A 24,422-nucleotide genomic window follows, 5' to 3' on the forward strand; every position below is an offset into this window, starting at 1 on the left:
TTGAATAATTTGCTTTTGGCTGGTGTTTTATTAAAATGAAGTCTAATGGTGAAAATACACTAAAACTTCAATTTTAAAAAAATAACCATCAAAAATACCAAAGGCATAACAAGAAACCACATAACTTTTTAAAAGACATTTTTAGGCCTGGGTATATTTGCTTTTTTAAAGTTCTGCATTATCTATTAATGTTTAAAAAAAATTAAACGGGGCATGAAATAAATTTCTGTCTCCAGCAGATGTCCAAACATTTTCACTTTGCTATATCTTAAGTGGTATGGAACACCAACAGTCATGATTCAATATCATCTCCTGATCTCAGTACAAAAGAAAAGACAAAGGCAAAAACATTTCTGTACTTTATAAAGACTTCAGTGAAGATAACCTACAAGTCTGGGTATAAGTGCTGTAGCATCTAAAGAACTCCAGGTTTGTCCTCTGGTCCTGACCTTCGCACTATCTCACATATTTCATATGTGTAATTTGCCTGTCACCGCTTTTTCAATATTGCCCAATATGATCTTGCTTCACCTTTCCTGAAACCCTAGTTCCTTTGTTTTCCTTCTCAATTTATGATTCTCTGTCACCTCCCATAATTTCAGTTCCTTAGATACCAGCATTTCCAGAAAACCATTATCCTTTTTCTTACATTATTAGTTTTACACACCAAAATCTTACATGATATTACATAGAGTAACTGGGAAACAAAGAAAACAAAACAAAACAAACAAAAAATCAGAGCTTTTCCCCTGAATATTGCACATTAAAATTAATGGGCTAAATCTTTAAGTAAATAATTCCATTAAATGAAATTATGCTGATCTACGCATCATAAGGATTTGGTCTTATGTGACAAATGACAACTGTTTTTTAAAGTGAAGGATTTAAGTAAAGGAAAAACAATAGCAATGCAAATCAAGTGAAGTGGATGCATACAGTAGACTCTACAAGTCTATCTGTAGATACTACAGGTTATATTGGTCAAGGTCTATTTTTAAAGTGTTTATCATATTTCCAGGCATATCCACAAAAAAATGCTGTAGTTCTTTTCCTGCATATTTCTTCTACAGGATCATCTAGAACTTGCATGCCTCCTTCATGCAGTGTGAAAAGCTCTTATACACAGACATTAATTACAGAGCGCCTTGTTACAGCCTAACCAATTCTTAAAACTCATCTTAACAGTAATTTGCTGAAGTTGTACTGAACTATCACTAGATTTTCATACTTATTCCTGTCGATAGCATGAGAGTTCTAATACTCAAAGAACTACTTAAATTCCAGAGTGCAAACTCGCACCTGAAAAAAATGCATCAGTGTTCCTTTAAATATCTGACTGCTAGCCAAAGGACAAACCCCAGTAAGAGAAGGAAAGTCTTGCAAAGCAGAAATTATTTTTAAAAATGCATACCATCCTATATGTTTTCTTCATATCCTTAATGAAGATATTTGAAGCTTCATATCCCTTAGTCATGAAAACTTTAAGACTTGTTTTGACAATTTCTGTATCATGTGAGTGACGGCAATTTTTGTCCCTTCACAAACAGAGCAAGGAGAGTCCTCATCAAGTGGGCAAGAAAAAAAAAAATCTAAGCAAGTTTTCTTTCTCATTTCTACAGCTTCTATTTAACTGCAAGTCAAAATTAAAGCCTATATATTTGGAAGGAGTGAATATTACTAAGAATTAGTTAAGAAAAGAAACACTTCCCAACATTCTCTGCCACTCACGTACAATAAATAATGTTCACTATTGGCCTCCATTTAACACCTTCCCCTTTATTTAAATCAAGGACAGGTTTAAAACAAGTGATATTTCAAGAATAAATGTGAAGTATTAAGAGCTTTATAGCACCTAAGATTGTTAAATGTGAGAAGAGTTTTGTTCTGCTCTTTGCCATCAATCAAGACTTCTGTTTATCAGAATTTATCAACAATCTCAGGTTCAACAGATCAGGTATAATATCTGTTTGCTGACAGCTACATAAATACTTTTCCACCTTGAAGGGTTCTCAGATGAATAGTAAAAATAATATCTTCTGCTGCAAATCTCAATTTTAAGTGGAAGAAAAGGACTGGTGAAAGAAAACAGACAAAGTTTCATCAGAATGTGGCATTTATCAAAGATCAGAAGACTGTGACAAAACAAGGCATGTTTAACAGTCTTCTCATTCGTCTGCTTTCTGTGCCACAGAAATATACTGAAGCTTTTCCTCTCAAAAACATCAGAAGATTGTTAATAAAATACCAGGCTTTGTACATTATTTTTATATCAACAGATTTGCTGAGATGCATTACAAGTTTTGCTGTAAATTACTAATACTGAATTGCTTTGAAATTAATGATGTTTAAATAAACAAAATAATTTTCCTGTTGATAATGCTACTTAGGAACTTTAGCTACTTTCAGTAGCTTAAGAGCTACTTTTTTCAACAGAATAAATATATTCTTTGATTTTTTTAAAGTTTTTTTAATAAATCTGGATTAATTCCACATGGACACTAACACTTCCATTTCTTCTGTAGCATAAGCCCCCAGGAGAAGATAAAAATATGCCCCAATGTCCCAAGACACCAGCATTTCCTGTGACGTAGTTTACAAGATACTAGTTTCCAAACTGGGAGACAGTAACAGCTCTTCTGAGATGAAAAATCTTCAGCATCCAATACTACACAGTGGTGAATTTTCCTACTCCTATACTCACCGTGGAATTCGGACAAAGTAAAAGCATCTTGTCAAGAAGATAATGAAGGTCTAATTTATACAAGAAAACTGAAAATCAGAGAACTCAGATTCTGCAGAAGGTGCTGACACCGTTTCATTCTCTGACCACAGACAAGCTGCATACTTTCTCTGAATCTTAGCTTGCCTAACTCTGAAAGAGTGGTAATGGTATTTATCTACCGGATATTGCAAACTTTGTACTTAAAGAGCAACATTGCTAAGTATTTTTAGCATCAATAGACAATGGTAGGCAGAGAACTACGCTTTAAGCCAATTAACTCCTCCTTTTTTTGCTTACATGGCCTCTACGGACATAATAGTACCAGCTCCTCCTCAAGCAGTTTTTTCAGAGCTGCAAGTACACATTTCAGAAAAAGTGAATCAGTTCCCTAGAATTTCACATACACAATTTCCACATACACGAAAACCCCTAAATATTAAACAGAGTAAGAACCCAAACAAATGACTAGGATGGAAAGACATTTAAAATAAAGTAAGATTTCATAAGAATCATGACTACTAAAGTTGTTTGCCTAGATTTTATTCTGGCACTATGGTCAAATTTTTAACATCACTGCAAGAGATGAGATGGCTGGCTTTCCCTTTCAGTGTTTCCACTTCAGGCTGCTGTGACTTGTTTCACCCCATCTTAGTTTAGCTTATAAATAATATAAAAAAATGCTATTGCCAAAACCTAAATTTATTTATATGATAATGGAAACATCAGCCTCAATCTCCATAATTTCAAACTTTTTTTTCTTTTTATCAAGTACGTTAATTCAGTATTTTATCACTTCATAAATAAAACACATTCAAGGTAGACAGCTAGAAATAAACCAGCACAAATTGTAACATTATAAGTATTTATTACAATTTTTAAGGCAACTGTAAAATATTGGAAAAGAAATATTGGAACTCACAAGAAAGACTATTTTTGGAGTGTTCATCTTTACCTAGACAGCAGCTGAGCACATCAAAATGAAAGGAGGTAAAAAGACCAGCTGGGACAACAATTTAGACATCAAGCTTTACTTCTGATGTATTTTAAAATAATGAACAAGCAATACTGTTTTGTGAGCTTGATATCAGGAAATGCATTACATCACTACACATTTGCTATCTGCTTGTGGTCAACTCATAATTATCTATGTACAGTAATTTGAAATGAAAGGTACTCTGCAGGAACAAAGTCATCAGATTGCAAGTCTTTAAAATACTACTGTAAAACTACAGTCAATACCAGAAAAAAATGCACAATTAAAGTTGTGCCAAAATGGTGCAAGTCAAAATTATGAACTAATTCAAAAAGCCAACATTAAAACACCATACACAAGAAGGGGAAAAGGGAACACGGTATAGCCTCAGGATTGTAGTAGCCTCTGCAGAAGTGGTGAAATAGGAAGAGGTAAGGAAGAGGCTAAGTCAAAACATAAACACATTTTTATTTATTCAAAATGCTTCACTCCTCCATAGCTACTGAATATTGCATAGTAGAGATTTACCAAAAGACGACATGCAGAGACCTGCTTGTGTTGAAAAAGGTCAAGTTAAAACTTTTGTTTCCATTATTTAAACAGCATTACGCTATTTTATTAATAGAGCTTACCTTATTTTTCATGAACTTTGAGTGACTCTTGTAAACTTCTATTTGTTTGATTTCTTCTTCTCGGTCCTCTGTATTCAGAACTCCATTTGTCTTTAACATCTGTATTTCATCTTCAAGATCTCTTATATTGCGCTCCAGTGAAGCTATTTTTGTATCCTAAGTTACGGAAAAAAAGAGAGTATTGAAAGTGATATGCAACGTGTATATAAAGTGTAACAAAAGTATATCTGTACTTGCATGAACATGAAATAATAAGATAGCAAAAATAGATGGCACAAATACAGATTGCACATACTGTTAGAAACCAAGAGTAATTCTATTGATTTTGGCTTAAAGAAATGCAGAATTTAGACCTCTTTCACCCCCAGAAAAAAATGTGCAATGCATAGTCTGTAGAGAATGCATTCTGGTCAAAATTCTGTCTTCATCCCTACACAGTTAGGGATGAAGGGAGAATGGAAGATGCCCTATTTCCCATGTGTACATGATAACATACCTTGTTTGCTTTGCTAAACATCTAGGCCTGGCTATTCTTCCAAGCTCTTAAACACAAAGTTTAGCCTAGGGAGGCCAGTCCACCATCACTGCAGGACGACAGGCCACTTCATTACATGACTCAGCCTGAAGCTGAGTTTCCCTGTTTCCATAGAATTCTGCCTGTTGTCAGGAGGAAGAAAGGTTGTCTCCTCACATACTTTTCCTCCACTAATTCAGCCACATCACTGAGGGCATTTAGCACTTTCTATTATGAGTCCCAAAATAAACAAAACCACAAAACCACAACCACTAAATATTTCTACATCACAGACAATGGCTGCCATGTGTGCCAACACAACACTGAAAACATACAGTGATTTCTTTGTTGTTGCCAGTTATTTGGAAATTGACTAAATCTCTTCAGTGAGAGTCAAAAAGATTACAAAAGTGATTACACAAACTTCTCACATAATTTTCTGTTTAAAAGAGCATTGCAAAATGACTCATTAGGAAATCTGCTTTAGGCCCTGTTTGCAGACGTTTATTAAGAAACTGAAAACATTATCATTCAGATGGTCAATCAGTTCAAGAACGTGAAGGAGCAACCATCTATCAAAAATCAGAGACCGGGGTGAAGTTCTTGTTCCACTGAGGTCAATGAAAAAAAAAACAAACCCAAACCTGATTCATTAAGATCAAGATATTAACCTAGAAAGCTAATTTGGGAAAAATACAAATTGAATTGATCCTTTAACCAGGACAAGCTAAGCTTGAATCACTCTGCTTAACTACAACTTTATTTCTGTTTCTTTTTTCAAAATTAGTTTTATTTTCCTGAGTTCTAAGAGTACACCAATGCTTTCTCTAGGCTGCCTAAAAGGAAGCAAAACCAGAACTCCTGTAATACCTTCTTTCATAATACAGCTAGGCAAATTTAGCAATTTAAGACACAGGATAGTTTAGACAAAGTTTCAAAAAGCATCTGAACTTTTGGCACTAAAGCAAAAATGAAACTCAGATTCTTTTTGAGATTTAGCAACCACTGTCAGAAATCCATATGGAATCAAAGCTATGTAAGGACTAAACAATGTCATTTAGATGGCACACTATCATTCCTCTAACATTTTAGCTTTTATCTTTACAGTCAATAATAAGTCTCAAACTGAGAGAAATTTTCTTTTATTATCTTCTTATTTCTTATGTTAGTTAAATTAATAGAGGTTTTTGAATGGGAAAGATTTTAATTATTTAGTTTGCAGTATAAAAGCTGTTCATAAACAAGTGAAAATACTCATAGCCAGAAATCCTGGAGGTTTTCCAAGATCTAACAGGATAAGTATTCATAATATGAAATCAAAGTTTGTATTTTCCTTACAATTTTCACTCCCAGAGAAACTCTACTTAAAAAAAAAAAATGATAACATGATTTAATTTACAGTAACTGTGGTCCTTCGAGATTTTTCTCTCAGAAGCTGATGCTCTTTCACCAAACATGCTGGAGCGCATACAGATACTTTTGACTAGAGTACCTGAGCAGAGTATGCTGAATATCCTTTGTGTCTTCAACTAAGGAAATAAAGAATGCTTTTTCTCAGCCAATCCTTTTCCTGTGTGGGACAACATATCTCAAAGAACAGTATTTATTGTAGTTAATAATACTGGTTTTTTGTAAGGTAAATAAAGACTTATTTGCCCACATCTTTTCCATTATTAGTGAGTCAAAAACAGTAATTCACACTATAGAAGCTGTGTGAGAGGATTCTACCTGTGCAGTGTGAAACAGTCCCACCAAAATTAGCATTAGAACTTCACAGCTTCTCTGCAAAATAATGTCACATGAACACACTCAGTGAACCACAAAGAGCTTTCCCATATATCTCCATTAATGAAAGTATTTAGGATACAAAGACAGTTTGCCTAGAAAAGTAAGCTGTCACATAATAGTTCATTTGATAAATTATAGCACAGCTTGACCCAATTAGAAGGTCTGCATAGAAATAATCTATCCACACTGTCTTCATAAAGTCAGAGCAATTGAGCTTAAGTTCAAGTTAATCTGAACTATGTAGGAAACAAGTATTTGCCTTAGTCTTCAATAACAAGGTCTCTCAGGCCTCTGTGCTTAATGAAAAGGTTCAAGCAAGAGGACTATCAGTGAGGACTCAGTCAGGGCTTACTTGTGAGAACTCAACCCATACAGATCCATGGGACTCAACAGGCTGCATCCAAGGGTGTTGAGACAACTGGCTGATGTCCTTGCAAGCCCACTCTGTATCATCTTTGAAAAATCATGGAAACTGGGGGAGATCCCTGAGAACTAGAGGAAGGCAAATGTTGCACTCATCATCAAGAAGAGACCAAAAGAACAAACCAGGGAACTACAGGCTTGACAGCCTCACTTTGCTCCCTGGGAAAACTATGGTGAAGTCTTCTTGGACAACATTTTTGATCACAGGAAGGAGAAGGTAATTGGGAGCAACCAGTGGGGATTTACCAACAGTAAATCATGCCTGACCAACCCAATTGCCTTCTGTGATAAAATGATTAGATCTGTGGATGAAGAAAGAACAGTGGGTGTCATTTACCTCAACTTTAGCAAGGCTTTGGACACTCATACTTTTGTATCCAAGTTAAGACATTATGGTCTGGATGGGTAGACAACTAGCAAGGTAAAAAACTCATTCTATGATCAGGCTTAGAGGGTAGTGGTTAACAGGTTGTGCTCTACCTGGAAGCCAGTAATAAGAGTACCATGGGGTCCATACTGGGACCTGCCCTGTTTAATATCTTTATCAGTGACCTGAAAGAGGTGACAAGAGTGCTGGATCACAAAGCCTGTAGGTTACACCAAGCTGGGAGACCAGTCAATGTGCTCAAGGGCAGGGCTGCTATCCAAAGGGACCTAGACAGACTGGATGAATGGGCAGACAAGAACCTTAGGAAATCCAACAAAAGACGAAAGCAAAGTCCTGCGCCTGGGAAGGAAGAACCCCTTGCAGCTGTACCAGGCGGGGACTAACTCCCTGGGGAGCAGCTCTGATGAAAAAGACTTGAGAATCTTGGTGGACAGCAAGCTTAACAGGAGCTAGCACTGTGACCTGGCAGCAAAGAAGGCAAACAGCATCCTGGGCTGTATTAACATGAACACAGCCAGTAAGTAGATCAAGGGAAGAGATTATTGCCTTCTACTCAGCATTCATTAGACTTTGTCTAGAATACTGCATCCAGTTTTAAGCCCTGCAGTACAAGACAGACTTGATGAACTTGAATGAGTTTAGCAGGAGGCCACCAAGAGGGCTGGGGCGCTGCAGAGGAAAGTGGGCTTGTTCAGCCTAGAGAAGAGAAGGCTTCAAGAGGGGCCTAAAAGTAGCCTTGCAATACCTACAAGTGTTATATTTTGAGTACAAGCATTGGAAATGGTTGCCTAGAGAGGTGTTGTTGTCGTCCATCTCTGGAGGTTATTCAAGATCTGACAGGATAAAGCCCTGATTGTATCTCTTCATTTGGGCTTTGCAATCATGAGACACAAGATACTGCAGGCAAATATTCATTAATTCCAATGGGGTAGAAAGAATATTCTTCCTCTCTGTCATTACTCCCACAGTAATTGTAGTACAGTGATCTTAAGCCCAAATGTCTGATGCCACTGAAATATGTTCAGCATTTCACTAGCAACCTGTATTAAGATTTTTAGCACCCTTAATAATCAATGCCTTAATAATTAATCACAAATGGCTTTGCAATATAATTAATTGTAGAAGCAGATGGATGTGTTTCCCAAAAGTAGGACTGATTTCAGTGCTTCTTTCTTGGCTCTTCTCTTCTGCAAATAGCCAGCTGCATTGTAAATAACCAAAGTAATGTAAAAAGTCAAATTTACAAGTCTTTATAAGTCCTAATTCCTTTTATTCATGTGTAAACAAATTTTCAATCAAACCCTGTTCCACTGAAAACATCAGAAAATCACTAAACTATGACTGTGGCAAGCAGTAGAACACAGAAATAATCTCATTCAAAACAGTTAGTTGAAAATTAGCATCAGAGTAAAAGCACATTTCTTCTGTGAAAGACCATCCCCTCATTAAACGGTTTTGTTCCATTGCACAATCAAAACCACAGTAAATTAATAATAACACTATACTGATACAGGTACGTATATACTAGTTCAACCATAGAAAGAGAATGGCTTTAAAATGAACAGCAGGATAAGCACTTGCTTACAGTCATACAAAGTGACCGGGAAATTTTGTGTGAATCAGAATCCTGATAAATACACAGTCAGCTCTCTTCCAGATACTTCAAAAGTTCAGAATACAATTTTTCACTTAAAAAAAAAAAATCAGTCATAAGATGATAAGGGGAAAGAAAAAAGAAAAAGAAAAAAAGACTCGTCAAATTTTGCCTACTGCTAACATTGTGAAAATGGGAAAAAGTCATCCAGCTGCTGCTGAATGCAGATTCATTCACTTGCATTATACTGTGATATACCAGTTTCCACTGGCAGCTATGTTTCCAGGTTGTACAGCTATGCAAATACACCGTGGTTCCTGTCTGAAGAGTTTTTCAGTGTGTTTTAATCCACACAAGAGCTCAGTGATGTAAAAGGACGTAAAACTTTTCAATAAGAAATCTCAAGACAAAGGAATTTAAAATAGAAGTTGAGGAGAGCTATCTTCCATGACAGCAAACATACTTTAATGCCATATAGGCAAAGTAACACATTTCAAAGGGGAATACCAAACCCTTTTGTGCATCTTACAAGTTTCCAAATTAACTGCATCCCCTTTCAGAAAGGGAGCTTCAGCCAAAAGGGAAAAAAGTGTCAGAATGCAAAGGAAACAAAAAAAAAAATTCTTGGAATGTGAAACTTGCTGTTTCTTATCTTTTACCTCACTAGCTGTTTGTTTTCTGGAAAATACCTGATACTGAAAATGCTGATGATAATCTTAACCAGCAGTCCATATTTTCCTTTCTTGAAGGGTATGTTCAAAGAGAAAAAGTATTTCAACAAAAATCAATTAAAACACACAAAGGAGCTAAGTAGGGACACAACTTTAAAAAAATCAAACCAAACCAAAAAAAACCCAAACAAAAAACACCACAACAAAAAAAACACTACACACACACCACCACCATCCCATCCTGGAAGACTTCCAACCAGCTTTTAGGTTATATGCCTATATCTAATATAATTATGGAGTTGTTTTTTTTAATAACAACTTTTCAAGTTACAGGTAAAATGCAACTTAAATTACTTAGTATGTTAGTCTAACATTATTAACATGACAGATTTCCAATAGCAGAATCCTAAAAATTTTATTAATATTTGTCCATGGAATCAGCATTACTCGTATCAGAGAGAAAAGTCTGTATGAATGATCATAAAAAACAAGTAATCTTTCTATTAAATGACCAGCCCTTCACGTGACAGAAAATAAACATTTTTAAGATGTTAACTGTTCTGTTCACAAAACATTTTTCCATAAACTTTTTTTTAAAAAGAAAGTAAAATAAAAGACTAAGAATGAAAAAAAGAAAGGGGAAGAATTCTCATTAAATCCTATCTTTTGGAGGAATTGCATGAAAAGAAAAATACTGAAAGAAAAGAGAAAAAAAGAATTTTAAAAGCTATCAAGGCTTACACACAACAATAAATTATTGTAGCTCTCAGCTACTACAATCAAATCAGCTTGCTCCATCAGACTTCATTTTAGAAATTTTCTATTCCTATTATTGAAGATAAAAGCAAAACTTAAGCTTCACTGCACTTTAGAATGATTTTGCACTGAAATATATTAATACTTACATGACCTGTTATGACATCTCATCTGGGAGTAGTCCTCATCAAATCTCTCCAGCTAAGTCTTTAAGAGTCTGGCTTTTTGTACTGCATTTGTAATTTACATGTTTGCAAATATAACATGGCAGAAATAATTTATAGCACAGTCTGTTACACTCTTTAGAAGGTTTATACATCACAGAATAACATTTAAGCTTTATGAGAAATATCTAACATAACTTTTGGAAGCATTTTCTGTACTTCTACTTTATCACAACAAGTTTCTGCATACTGTGATTACAGCTGTGTAAAACCTAGTTTTCCTATCTCTAGAAAAATTGTCACTGTCAGTTTTGTATTAGCTTTTTATTGGAACAGAAGCCAGAAATTTCACAAATTTTGAAGACTGAAATCTGTTTCAGAATAATTTATCAAAAAATCAGTGATGACGAGACAGAAGAGAAACCAGACATCACCTTCATTCACAGGCTGTTCAAGGAGTCAAAGGTACTGTTCCTTTTGTATGAACAGTACAGGACTGGCAATTCTGCAAATACACCAGAGAGGCTGCTGGCTTGCCCAGGAAACCTGAAAGTTTTCCTGACTGGACAGCTACTAGAAAGCAAGGAACCTTGTAGGTCAAAGATAATACAGACAGCCCAGAGCTCCCAATGGGTACTGCCACAAGGGAGTAGGGTTGACTTACAGGATGGATAGAAAGTTAGATAGCTTTGCTTTGACTAAAAGTTTTGACAGAATAGGCACATTCCCATAAAATCTTCTGATTCAGCTGAATCAGCATTTTCCCACAGAAAACTTCAATTGGAAAACTTTCAACCAGCTCTTGTTGTGGCACAGGGTCTGGCAATCTTTCAGAAACTGAAATAGGAACAGATGCAGTATTTCCTTCAAACCTTTAAGACTTATGCACATTAGCAGCATTCTAACAAACTACGTGGGTCTGTGTTGAATCACAAAGAAGATTCCTTTGCAGTAATGTTAAGGAAGCAGCTTAGTATTAACTGGCACTAATAAACATCATCTGAGTTCTACAACAATGCAACAGTTGTGCAGATTTTTCCAGTCAGGCCCTCTAAATCTGTTAAAAGATCTAAGATTGTATAGCGGGATTTGTGATACAGATCAGGGTACTCACCCTAATCTATCCCCTCCTTCCAGCAGTAACCAGTACTTCTTCCTCATCTTTATTAGAATAGTGTTGCAGATATTCTGTGAGAGAGGTTAGGGCTATTTCTATGCTCGACCTAGCAGAAATCCATCTCTTTTGGAACATGAAACAATTAGTATGTGTCCTGATGCTGAAGGAAATAATATTCTACAATGGAAAGGAGACTAAGTCTACAAATGAGTTTCCACAATAATGTTTCATGACTACTATATATCCAGTACTTACAAGAGTGCTATAGCACAGTTCCTGAACACTTGGGGGCGGGGGAAGAAATAGTAGGGCAAAACATTTGTGAATAATACTGCATTCCAGTCTGTCTTGAAATGAAATGCTACTCTTCATCATTTCAAATACCTGATAAATTTAAACTATGTCTGTGAAAAATCTTGCTTGTAGGGCATTCAACAAGCTATCAGAAGCAAATAGTTGAAACTTCACATTTAATGGAACTTGCATTTAAATGCACATATGCAAACATGCTACCAACAGACCATACACGACTACTCTTACGTTTTTAACTCTGTCAATTTATTACAGAGAATATTCAGGTTTATTTTTGAAGACAAGGGAAAGTGAAAGTTCATGCAATCTTAACAATAAGAGTATGTTGCACCGCAAACACACATACACGCTTTTTTAGAATCAAACCCATACCTGAAATATCAAAGCTGGATCAATACATAAAGATGGCTCTTTCTGCAAGTAAGGTAAACCACAAATATTTTCATTTACTTTACAGCTTAGCATTTTTAAAGACTTTTTAATTCTTGTTGCTAGACTACATATATATATCAGGAAGGTCAATACCCTACACTTAGAATGAGCTTTATGCCCTATCTGTAGGCAACCCATTTCTGATTTTCTCTCTCAAGTAATATCACTGGTTTAAGCCCGGAACTGTCTGAACAAGATCATAGAATCATAGAATAGTTTGGGTTGGAAGTGACCTTTGAAGTTCCAACCCCCCTGCCATGGGCAGGGACATCTTTCACTAGATCAGGTTCCTCAAAGCCCGATCCAACCTCATGTTGAACACTTCCAGGGATGGGGCATCCACAACTTCTCTGAGCAATCTGTTCCAGTGTCTCACCACCCTCATCATAAAAAATTTCTTCCTTATGTCCAATCTAAATCTACCCTCTTTCAGTTTAAAACCATTGCCCCTTGCCCTATCATTACAAGTCCTGGTAAAAAGTCTTTCTCGGTCTTTCTTATAAGCCCCCTTTATATATGGAAAGGTTGCAATAAGGTCTCCCCAGAGCTTTTTCTTCTCCAGGCTAAAAAACCCAAACTCTCAGCCTTTCTTCACAGGAGAGGTGTTCCAGCCCTCTGATCATTTTCAGGGCCCTCCTCTGGACCTGCTCCAACAGGTCCACGTCTGTCTTGTACTGGGGACCCCAGAATAGAATGCAGTACTCCAGGTGGGGCCTCACAAGAGATGAGCAAGTTTTGAGCTGATTCATGTGCTCAGGAGTACTTCTTATTGAAAGAATGAAATCATGAAAAGTGTGTTTCCTTTTACTCTTTTTTATTATATTAATCAGCGTTAATCAACTTCGGATATCACTGACATTCAAAGATATCAGTGATCTGGCATTTGTCAGCACACAATACGCAAAGAAGTATGCATGGGTGCAATGGCAATTAAAGGAAAGGATTTCAATGTACCAGCTTTATTTTATGCTTAAACAGACAAAGATTTAGGCATGAGAAAAAAATGCTGTTTGATTACATCTATCTGTAGTCATAAAGTCAGAAGCAACCATTGCAACAAAACTAGACTGGCTTCCTGTATAACACAAGTCATAAAATTACATGAATGCTGGTAAATATAAACACCATATTTTAGTGTGCATTTGCTACCTCTAGCTTCCATGCAATGTATTTTGCAATATATTTATTTTCATTACTGGAGAGGGTTTTTTCTTCTTTTTTTTAATGAAGATATCTCAGGAAGGTATCTACAGAGTGTAATCTCTTTGCTCTGTCATTTCCTATTTGTTAAGCTACACAAAATTAAGCTCCTAAAGTAATTCATTGTTTGGTAATATTTTTAAACATTCTGGCGGCTCTTCTTTGAACACCATGAGCTTCATGATGTAACTCGCTGTTTTGGGCTGATGTGCACTTTAAAACTTTTACTCCTTTACTAAATCCAGGATACAGACAGAATATCTAGTATGCCTCACTTTCTAGAGAATTGATCTTAGAGAAAACCATTGTGGAGGGCTGGGGAAACAAAACAAAAAAAATCTCTTAAAAGCAGCATCTACAATGTGATTAAGCAAGTTTTAAAAAACAGGAGCTTGAGGGAATAACAGGAGCATGTGAGAAAAGGAAGCATCCTGCCCCCCTCCTGTCCTGTGACCCTGCTTTCCAGAAGAAAGAAGGACTTCTGGAGAAGAAGGCCTGCTGCAGACAAGGGAACAGAGAGTAAAGAATGTAAGGGGAAAGAATAAGCAAATGACATGGGACATCTGGAAGCAAACATGTCTAAGAAGCAAAAGCAGAAAGTTAGGAAAGAAAGGCCTGTGCAATGTATCTGAAAAGACAACAGATATCTGAAAAGGAATAAATAAAGTAATAGAAACAGGAGTCAAGACACCGGATGTGAATTTTCTACCTTTTTTGTTTGCCTTTTTTTTTTATAAGTATACAGGAGATAGAGACTGGTCAAGGAGACAACAGTTATGCAGAAAATACAATTGCTATAAGAGAAGGCAACTACTTGCAAAGTTTTCAGAGAGAAATGAAGAGCATGACAGGACAGGAAAGGTAGGGCAGAAGAAAAGCTGTTTAGGACAAAAAAAAAAAAATCACATATGAAATGATAGGTAGGAGAAATGGGTATACTTCATTGGATGAAAGGAAGGGCTGACTGGGAAAAGGGACAGAAAGCATTCAGCAGTGGCAAAGGACAGAAGAAAACCACAGGAAAGAATAGACGGATTTACAAAGGAGGGAAAGCTGCCTCCTGGCAGACCCTGGGGGAGCCAGGGAGGGGACTCAGACAAAAGCTAATGTGGCAAGCGGGTGGAAGGGGTTGGGTGCAGTAAGGAGAAATGTATACTGCTTGGAGCCTCTGCATGGGGGAGTGTATGGCCTCAGGTTGTCATATTAGAGGGTAATCTTCTCCCTCCTTCTACCCTCAATACTGTAGGGAAATTATTGCTTCAATGCTTGATCATTCAAAACAAATGTTCCATTTTTTTTTCAAAACAAATGCTGTCTGGATTAAGACAATTTAAATTTACTTGAAAACATTCCAAAGCTGGAACTTGTAATGAAAACTGCTGTTTAATCATGTGGATTTCAACATCTTATATTTGTCCCTTTTTCTTTTCAATATTAGGCCTATTTTAGACAGGGCAACCCCAAAGGAGCATGTGTTCATAGGAAAAGAAAGAACTATGTGCCTCAGAGCCAAAAGGCAGCTCCGCATCAGAATGCTCCAGCAACGCGATCACAGCCTCACCCATGACAAATTAAAGCCCTCATTACAAAGATCAGATTTTTAAAAAGTGGAAGATCACACCACTCCCAACTCTCCTGGGAGACAAACAGAAAAGACTTTACTGTCTTCAGGGAAGGACACTGTCAGAGTGACTGCAACTACAGTCGACTCGTATGTCATTCGTGTGTCATGTCCCCCCTGCCCCCCGTTCTTTTCAAAGAGTTTTGGTACAGGAAGAGGAATTGCACATTATTTTGCAACATAACCTTTACATTGATAATAACCCACATGGAAGACCATAAATTATTCTAACACACTATCTCTGTATCCCAAAACTTTTAAATTTCTAATTCTGAATATTAATGGAAAGAAACAAGGTTCTCAGCCAGTATCCTACTTTCCCATATACTTAGGGTAACAAGTTACTGCAAAAACACACGTTTTAGATTTCATACATAGACTTCTGAACTAGAATAAACAGGGAAGGTCCAAGGCAAATACACATCAGAAGATGAAATACTGAAATCGATGTACTTAATTTGTTACTTATATAATCCAAACTAATTATTATCTATTAAAAGGCAGATACTGTATTTATGAAGTCCTGCTGTTGTTGTAACCGTGTATTTACCACAATGTTCAGACATGCTGAACTCATTTGCTCGTAACAGAAGTCACTGGCAAAATGAGGCCTTTAATTTGCACTTCCTTTTAAGACTGAAATGAAAGACCATCATTAATGTCTTTCAGGCAGCATTGCCAACTCACAAATTATCTCAAGTCTGATGGTATTTTTCTTAAAGATGTATATTCCAGACTTATAGAATTATGCAAAAATATCAGTTTTCACTTTTTAGATTGTTATTTTTATCTTTTCTTATTGTGGGGAAAAAAGCCACAACACTTTAGTAATATTATATATCAAAAATAGGAAACTATATTCAGGACTAAGACAAGAGTTTCATCACATTTTGTCATACCACTCTGCTGATGCAATGAATATTTTCCTTATGTTAGATGTAAAATGATGGCCAAATAACCAACAGAAGTATTGTTTTTAAAGATCAAGAAGTAAAACATTTTACATCAGCCTTGGACAGTTTGTGTTTGCTTCTGTTTGTCAGTTTATTCCATCTACTTTGGCTCATCTGAAACTTCCCCCCCACACCCCAAGTCTTTTTAAAAGTAATATTCGGTTCTAATTATTCAGCAATGCTGCACTTGATTTTTTTTTTTTTTTTTTTTTAATCAGGTCTTATTAAGAAAACAGACTGGGAGAAAGAAATACTAATTATTCCTAGCTTCACAGCAAAATAAGTTGAGAAGTAAAAGGAAGCATTTAATGATTTAATAGTAAAAGTTATAAATTGAAGTGTTGTGGGTTAACCCTGGTAGGCAGCTAAGCGTCACACAGCCGCTCATTCACTCTCCCTGAGTGAGATGGGGGAGAGAATCGGAAGGGCAAAAGTGAGAAAACTCATGGGTCGAGATAAAGTCAGTTTAATAGGTAAAGCAAAGCTGCGCACGCAAGCAAAGCAAATTACGGAATTCATTCACTACTTCCCATCAGCAGGCAGATGCTTAGCTATTTCAAGGAAAGCAGGGCTTCATCATGCATTAACAGTTACTTGGGAAGACAAATGCCATAACTCTGAATGTCCTCCCCTCAGTTTTATTGCTAAGCATGACATTCTATGGTACGGAATATCGCCTTGGTCAATTCAGGTCAGCTGTCCCAGCTGCATTCCCTCCCAGCCTCTTGTCCACCCCCAACCTACTTGCTGGGGGGGGGAGCAGAGTGAGAAACTGAGAAAGCTTTGACTCTGCGTAAGCACTCTTCAGCAACAGCTAAAACATCAGTGTGTTATCAATGCTATTTTGGTCCCAAATTCAAAACATAGCACCATACAGGCTGCTATGAGGAAAATTAACTCCATCCAAGCCAGAGCCAGTACATGATTTCACGCTACAAAAATAATGTGTGGGAAAACATGCAAAGACCATACCTTCATTTCAATAACTGTTTGAAGAGCCTTCGTCTTTGCTGGCTCAGGCTGAAGTTGGGTTCTTCTGTGTAATTCCTGTGGAGGGACACGATAGAAATAAGCCTGATGACTCATCTTTCCATTATTTTAATCGCTCATGTGAATTCATTACAACAAAATAAAAGTCTGATGATTAGAAGCATGTAACTCAAACTGCCACAGGTGCTTCCCTCTCTATAATCCCTCTAGCATCACCACAGTCCCTATCTTATATTACAGTCAACTCTGACAGCACATGCGCTATTTCTGAAACCCCTATCAATAATTAATGTCAACGGTGACAAAGCCAGCAAGCAATTTCTTAGTCCAAATACAGTGCTGCTGTTTCTGCCTAAACATCAGAATTTAATTAATTCAGTTGTGCTACTAATTCAAACACTGTTAGTAATTTAAAATCTTTTACTGTAGTTTCTTCTTAGTTTTTCCTCTAATATCTGAAATAAGTAATTTAAAGACATTATATTTAAATTTGACATTTTAAGGCTAATAATTATATAGTGGGTTGACACAGCACCCTCTACAGTAGCAATTATGTTTCAGTTTTCACATTTTCATACTATTTTTTATGCATCTTAATCCACAGTTAAAAGAAAAATAGATTGCATTAGTTAAGACATACAGTTAACAGAATTAATGTCTACTGGTCTTTATAAAAAAAGAGGATAAAGATGGCAGCACTCAGTCTCTTATAAAATGCAGAAGTTGTCTCTCGGTATGAGATATCAATAAAAAACTCACTTATCTACATAGAACAACGTAAAGCTGTAATGAAACATCATCGTTTAAGAATTTGATGATGCTTATACCACTCCCACAAACTGTCTGAGCAGTTTATTAGAAAACAAAACTGAAACAGGACAGATATTGTCCTGTTTCTAGTCCTTTAGAGTCCTCTAAAGGACAGGACTGCCATAGTAGATGTCTTTCTCTCCCTGTTCTTTCTACCCCAGTGCTCCACATACACATTTGAACTAACTTTATAACCATGAAAAATACGTTTATGTCTGGTAGGCTGAGAAGCTAGGTTCATTCACTGCAAAGACAGTAACTGACTCCAGAATCCTCATAAATTTGGGGGGCGGGGGGGGGGGGAGGAGGGGTGGTGGTGTCATCAAAAAAACCATAATACTGTGGGTCCTAATTATCTTTATTCCCATCTCTCAAATCCCCTTTTCCTGAGTGAAGCAAACAATGTACAACTTGACAATCAATTGACAGACTAACAGTCAAAAATATAATCAACTACGGATTGTGCACATTTATTATCCTGTCCCTCTTCAGCCTATGCTAGCACATTTCTAGGTCTCTCCTACCTAATAACCCACAAGCTTAAAAGTCATAATTTTTTGTATCACAAACTATCAATCAGTTTCTTGTTCTGTTTATCAACAAGCATATCGCTTATCAATGACTTTGAGAAACAAACACTCATTAAAGGCTATAGTCGGAGTGATTTGGGATATGTTGTTAAATTAAAATCTACTGATAATAAACATACTTATAAAATACACTCAAAAAATTGTGTGCCTAATGTATTAAAATAACGGAAAGACACAAGTTAGTCATGTGTGCTCTATTTAACTGAACATAGACTACTTAACTTGAGATATAGTATATGACAGGACATAACATGAAGACACCCATCCTGAAATTGTCAGTTTTGGCATGCATTTCTGGTTAAAATAAAAGAAGCTGTCCATAGGTAACAGAAAATTTTATGCATACAGAAATTGATCAATACTTATGATCTGTAGGATTACAGTTAAGTAGCCAAGTTACAGTCAAATGGCTGGTAAAATAAGACCATTCAGATCACACCAGTTTGATCTCATTTTTCAGACTCCTCTGTCTGTTCATGATCTTAGCCCGCAAACATCTGGGGGCATGGGCACTTTTTCATTCTGTATTTGTACCATAGCTAACAATGATGCCTTACTCAATGACTGAAGCTCTTAGGAACCCTGGCAATATAAAGAAGAAGAAAGAGTTGGATATGCTCTGTCTTGCCTATTCTATTTTGTCCACTCTGCTGTTTCCACAGAAGGTATGCACAAAAACATAACAGTTAGATAAACTGTTAAATTAGATTCTGACCTGAAATAGCCTATTGATGTATTGATAAACCACAGCACTGCGTGCAAGAGTCAGATTAGGTGCATGCGTTTGAATGCATACCTAAATTTAAGTAGGTCTGCATGCTTTTTTATTACATTAAATATATTGCAGATATATGTATGTAAATTTAAACTACCTCTAACATATGACAACAGTGAATTTCTAATTTTGCACTGGGCACTTATGAAAAAGTATATCTCAATGGCCCTTTTTCCTTGTTGGTTTTTTTTATTTACAACTAATTCTCCACATTATAGAAAGAAAGAAATCTTTGCAAATCACCTATACAGGGAAACTCTCAATCACCACCAGCTGTTTGTCTCAGATGAAACAAGTACATTCACTACAGAAACATTTTAAAAAATAAGAGTATGTCATAGATTTGTCATACAGTTCTCCTACAACAGTCATGGAAAAATAGTTGGCCAGTTATACCACTATCTGATCAGCAAAAATTACAGCTAATTCTAAGACCAGACTTTGCTCCCCAAGGCCACATAAACTGAGTTGGAGTATAAACAGGATTCCACACATTACCCAGGGAGACAAACCAGAGTTTCCACCCCCTTAGCCAAAGATGAATAGACTGCCAAAGATGAGTATTCCTAGATGTCTATCATAGCATGAAGCCTTGCCTCATAATACTTTTCCTGTTTGCTTTATGAATCAATCTGATGCTGGCTGACTTAAAAGCTTTTCTTCTCTAACCCTGATGGTAAAATGAAGCAGACTTTAGGATTCTGGAGAAGATCAGAAAATGACTCCCACTTTATTATTTTCTGTGGGTTTTCTTCCAATCAGATTCAAATGTTTGGAGACTCCCACAAGGCTCAGTTCTTGAATTTATGTTGTTCTATGTATGCATTTTTTCTTTTGGGGTACCTGATTCAGGGATGTACTTTTGGGGTACTGATTCAAAGATACTACCACTTTATGTGCATGATACCTTACACTGATTGTTTTACTATCTGAGGTCATCTGGAGGGTTTCAAATTTGCCTGAACAGCTAACCAAGAGATATTCTGAACATTTCAGGAAGTCCTTATAGCCTAAGGAAACCAGATTTTTATCCATTACATCATTTTTGGAATGATGCTGCTTTATCTTTTTAATTTCTTTTAATAAAAAGCCCAGAGAACCTAATAAAACCCTCTAAAAAAAAAAATCAGGGATGGTTTCTTTTAACCTGAACTGCATTGAATGAAACTCTTGATACTTATATCCATAATAAAGTACTTGTGCCATCATCTCTGCAACCATCAAGGTCTATACTAATAATCCCTCAGAGATGTATTTTTAAGAAATTACACTTTCCCCTATATGACATCTGTATCACTGCCATTTGTAGTAGTTTTGAGTAACCATTTTGCACGTACAAATTAATTATAATTCTGCATAATCAGATGCCCACACCTGGGATTTTATGATGATGCTTAGTCGTCAAGGTGATTAACACACCCACACAAAATTGACAGGTAATTGGATCTTTTTCTTCACATTAAATACTCTAATATTCTTTACTTTTAGACTGAAATGAGTCTTAAACCAAAGCTGGCCATTGCTTTCTCCTTCCACATGTTTCTGGGATATTATGATTAGCATCTTGTGTTGGCCTCAAAAGTAACTTCAGCACACAACTTTACCACTAATTTAAACATCAAAAAATCCCAAGAGGTGGAAGATGAGTCCTGTTCTTTTATTCAGAGATCGATAAAAAGACCTTGCAAGATTTTATCATTATTGACCGGTATTCAAAATCCGCAGTACATAGCATAGTCTGAACCTAATACTAATTAAAACCCAAACAAAACTGCTTTTTCATCCCAGCTTTATTATAAGACACTTCTTCATTTGGCTGCAGGAAAGCCAGGGTGCTGCAAACTGATCCTCCTTTTATTCTGTTTCTGACATATTTTATTAAGGTTCCTAAGACATCAGAGACTATGTGTTGTTCTGATTAGATGAGATTGAGCTGAAACTCTTAAATAAAAGGCTACACCAATGCTGTTAATGCAGTTCAAGGTTTCACCTTCTATTTACATAAAACTGACTAAAATAGCATGACACAAAGTGCTAGAAAGAAAAGGCCTTTTTCAGAAAAACAGGCAATTTAGAGATGGTATCACGAAACTGTCAGCGAGTGCCTGCATTTCAACTGGTAAGCTTCTACTGATCAGAGAACAGAAGGAAAATGGAATCGTAAAACAGAAGATTTTAAAAAATGAACACAAAATTCAAGATTTATAAAAAATAAAGACATAATAGGAACAAAGACATCAGAATCAAATAACCATTGGAAGAAGAAAGACGGATGATTAAAGATGGCAGCAACTATACCTAAGGCAACGTAAAAACAGGCATGAGAAACCACTGTCAGTAAATCTAGCTTCTTGTATTCCTAGGTAAAATGTACAAATCTGTAAATCACAGCAGGCAATAGTATAGGAGCTGCTAGTTCTCTCAAACACCTCAAAGCAGACTGCTTCCATTCTCCTGGAAAAGACAGCCTTGGTATTGCTTCTACATGATCAGCTTGTCTGAACTTTAAAATTTAAATCAGCAGTATATTAACATTTCAATCAATTATTTAATTTAAGTAAAAGCACAGCCACTTACCTAAAGTGTCTAAACAGTAGTGTTTCTTCAGCCAAAAATACCATTAGAAAGACTTATCAAATTCTATTTAACCAGAATACTACAAAAATGTAACATATAGGAATTAATTTATTCTTAACACATAAGCTTATCTTCTCTTTCCTGTTTTCTAACCCTTCGCATCTACCCCCAGCCAAAATGGTATCATAGTCATTTAGATGAAAGTATATTTAAGAAATCCTGATCAAACTCTTCATCTTTCTGGAAACCATAAACTGACAACACTGAAAATTTCCATGTCTGGCTCCAGTGTGTAGGAAGAAGAAAAAAAAAAAAAAAAACATTATTATTAGGAAGGATTCCAAAAATCACATTGCCATTGGTCGTCTTTTAAAAACCCACTACCACAGGTATTTGAACTCTGTGAGAACCTGTTAAAGAAATTTTGTCAAATCCCAACAAATTTTATAGTTTGAAGAAATGAAAATGTGGATACAAGCACAGGAAATGAAAAATTACAGGGGAACTATAAACAGTTGATAGCTATACGAGTTCTGTACTAGAGAAAGTGTTTCTTTGTAAATTAAGTGTATTTATATTTGTTAAGTTCTCACAGTTAAGCAAAATACTCAGATGTGTTCCTAATTCTCTCTCCATTCAGCATTTTCAAATAAACAGGCAAATATGAGTTTTGATGAATACAGAAGAATATAGGAATAAATTGCATGAATTAGGCACCATCAACAAATTATAAAACAAAGATCAATAGTCTAGCACCGCAGACAAGTCTAGCAATAATCTCATTGGCCTCAGTATTACCCTTGAACAACGATTCTGACACCACTCCTGGCCTACATTAGAAAACTTGGGTGTGTGAAGAAGGGTAGGAGAGAGGAAGGAGGAGTTTTTACACCAGGATAAAACCACTATATTGAATCACTAGCCAAAATATTTCTTTACAATGATCATACTTCCATTTATTCCTGAATTCATGCATAAAAGAAGGGCTTATGATATGTTTTACCAATATGCTTAAAGACAGACTCTAAGGAAAAATAATCTGAGCATTAAGAAACTCAGCTTTTCTTTGACTTGTATGTCAAAAACACCTTAAGCAACCACATATGTTGTCATACTGGAAGAGTGTCCTCTGGCAAGAGACCACATATAAAAAGTTTCAAGTGAAAAGGCGATTTGTGTATGGAGTTTGAAATGCATGTGGGACAATTTAGTTTCTAATTGAAAGCACATAGAATGCTTCCTGAAAGGAGCTACTGAAACTCTACTTTCACCAGAATTCTTGAAAATTTATTTCTTTTCATTGTAGAAGGAACAAAATGTCTAGAGGATCATTTCTTTTTTTGCTCAATATCATTAATCTTTTTTCCTCTTACCAAAATTACTCTCTCTTTGGTATAGCAATTTTTTATAAAATGCTAACAGTTTTGTGGTGATATTTGTGATGTCCCTCAGGGGTCCGTATTGGGACTGATACTACTTAGTATCTTGATCAATGACAGACAGTGGAATTGAGTGCACCCTCAGCAAGCTTGCAGATGACACCAAGCTGAGTGGTGCAGTTGGTACGCTTGAGGGAAGGGATGCCATCCAGAGGGACCTGGACAGGCTGGAGGAGTGGGCCCATGTGAACCTCATGAAGTCCAACAAGGCCAAGTGCAAGGTCCTGCACCCGGGTCAGGGAAATCACCAGTATCACTACAGACTGGGTGATGGATGAATGGATTGAGAGCAGCCCTACAGAGGAGGAGTTGGAGATGTTGGTAGATGAAAAATTAGATATCATTATTTTGTAACATAAAGATTACAGTTATCACATTGTCATGTAACAGAATGTCAAAGCTCTCGGTTAACAAAATTATCTCTCCTGTATATTCAGACAAATTTCATCCCTACATTCCCAAGCAGTTAATATAAGTGCAGGTAAAAGTGTTGGATTGCTGGATCAAATTAACGCACAAAAGGATTGCCTAAGCACTATATTCTATATTCACAGAAGGTTTTTTTTTAACAATATATCATATAAACATTAATATTCTTTTATTAGCTTTTTCCACTACATACAATTTGAGTGTACAATATAGTATTATTTTGAAATAAATAAGTGTACATATTTGTACAGATGACACAGTAGTAAAAAGGATCATTGATTAATAGAAATTCTATATAGCTGTTAGGTTATGCAAATATATGACAGAGAGGGACATGAGAGCACTAACCTAATTCTGGAAAAGAGATGGACAATTCTGCATAAAATTTGGGTGTTGGGGTTTTTTTGGGGGGTGCTTTTTTTTTTTAAGAAAAAGGTTGTAAGAAACACTGAAACAAATATATTTCCATTTTGTTAAACTATCTTTAAAAACCTTTAGAAGTCTAAAGCAACCAACATTTTTCAAAGTGTTAAATGAAATGTTTGGGAAAAA

The 24,422-nt window shown here is 36.1% G+C and overlaps 1 protein-coding gene across 6 annotated transcripts in view; it reads right to left on the reverse strand.

Moving 5' to 3' along the window:
• Positions 1-24,422, reverse strand: part of ERC2 (ELKS/RAB6-interacting/CAST family member 2) — a 547,432-nt gene that overhangs the window by 401,850 nt on the left and 121,160 nt on the right. For 3 of the 6 annotated variants that reach the window (XM_076346281.1, XM_076346283.1, XM_076346282.1), the window contains exons 5-7: positions 17,233-17,307; positions 12,427-12,468; positions 4,328-4,483 (exon numbers count right to left, since the gene is read on the reverse strand). In XM_076346281.1, coding sequence (XP_076202396.1) covers positions 4,328-4,483; positions 12,427-12,468; positions 17,233-17,307 — 273 coding nt within the window. The remainder of the gene's footprint in view (positions 1-4,327; positions 4,484-12,426; positions 12,469-17,232; positions 17,308-24,422) is intronic. The other 3 variants (XM_076346286.1, XM_076346285.1, XM_076346284.1) reach the window with 1 other exon arrangement.

Source organism: Aptenodytes patagonicus, chromosome 8, assembly GCF_965638725.1.
Source record: "Aptenodytes patagonicus chromosome 8, bAptPat1.pri.cur, whole genome shotgun sequence".
Classification (NCBI taxonomy): domain Eukaryota; kingdom Metazoa; phylum Chordata; class Aves; order Sphenisciformes; family Spheniscidae; genus Aptenodytes; species Aptenodytes patagonicus.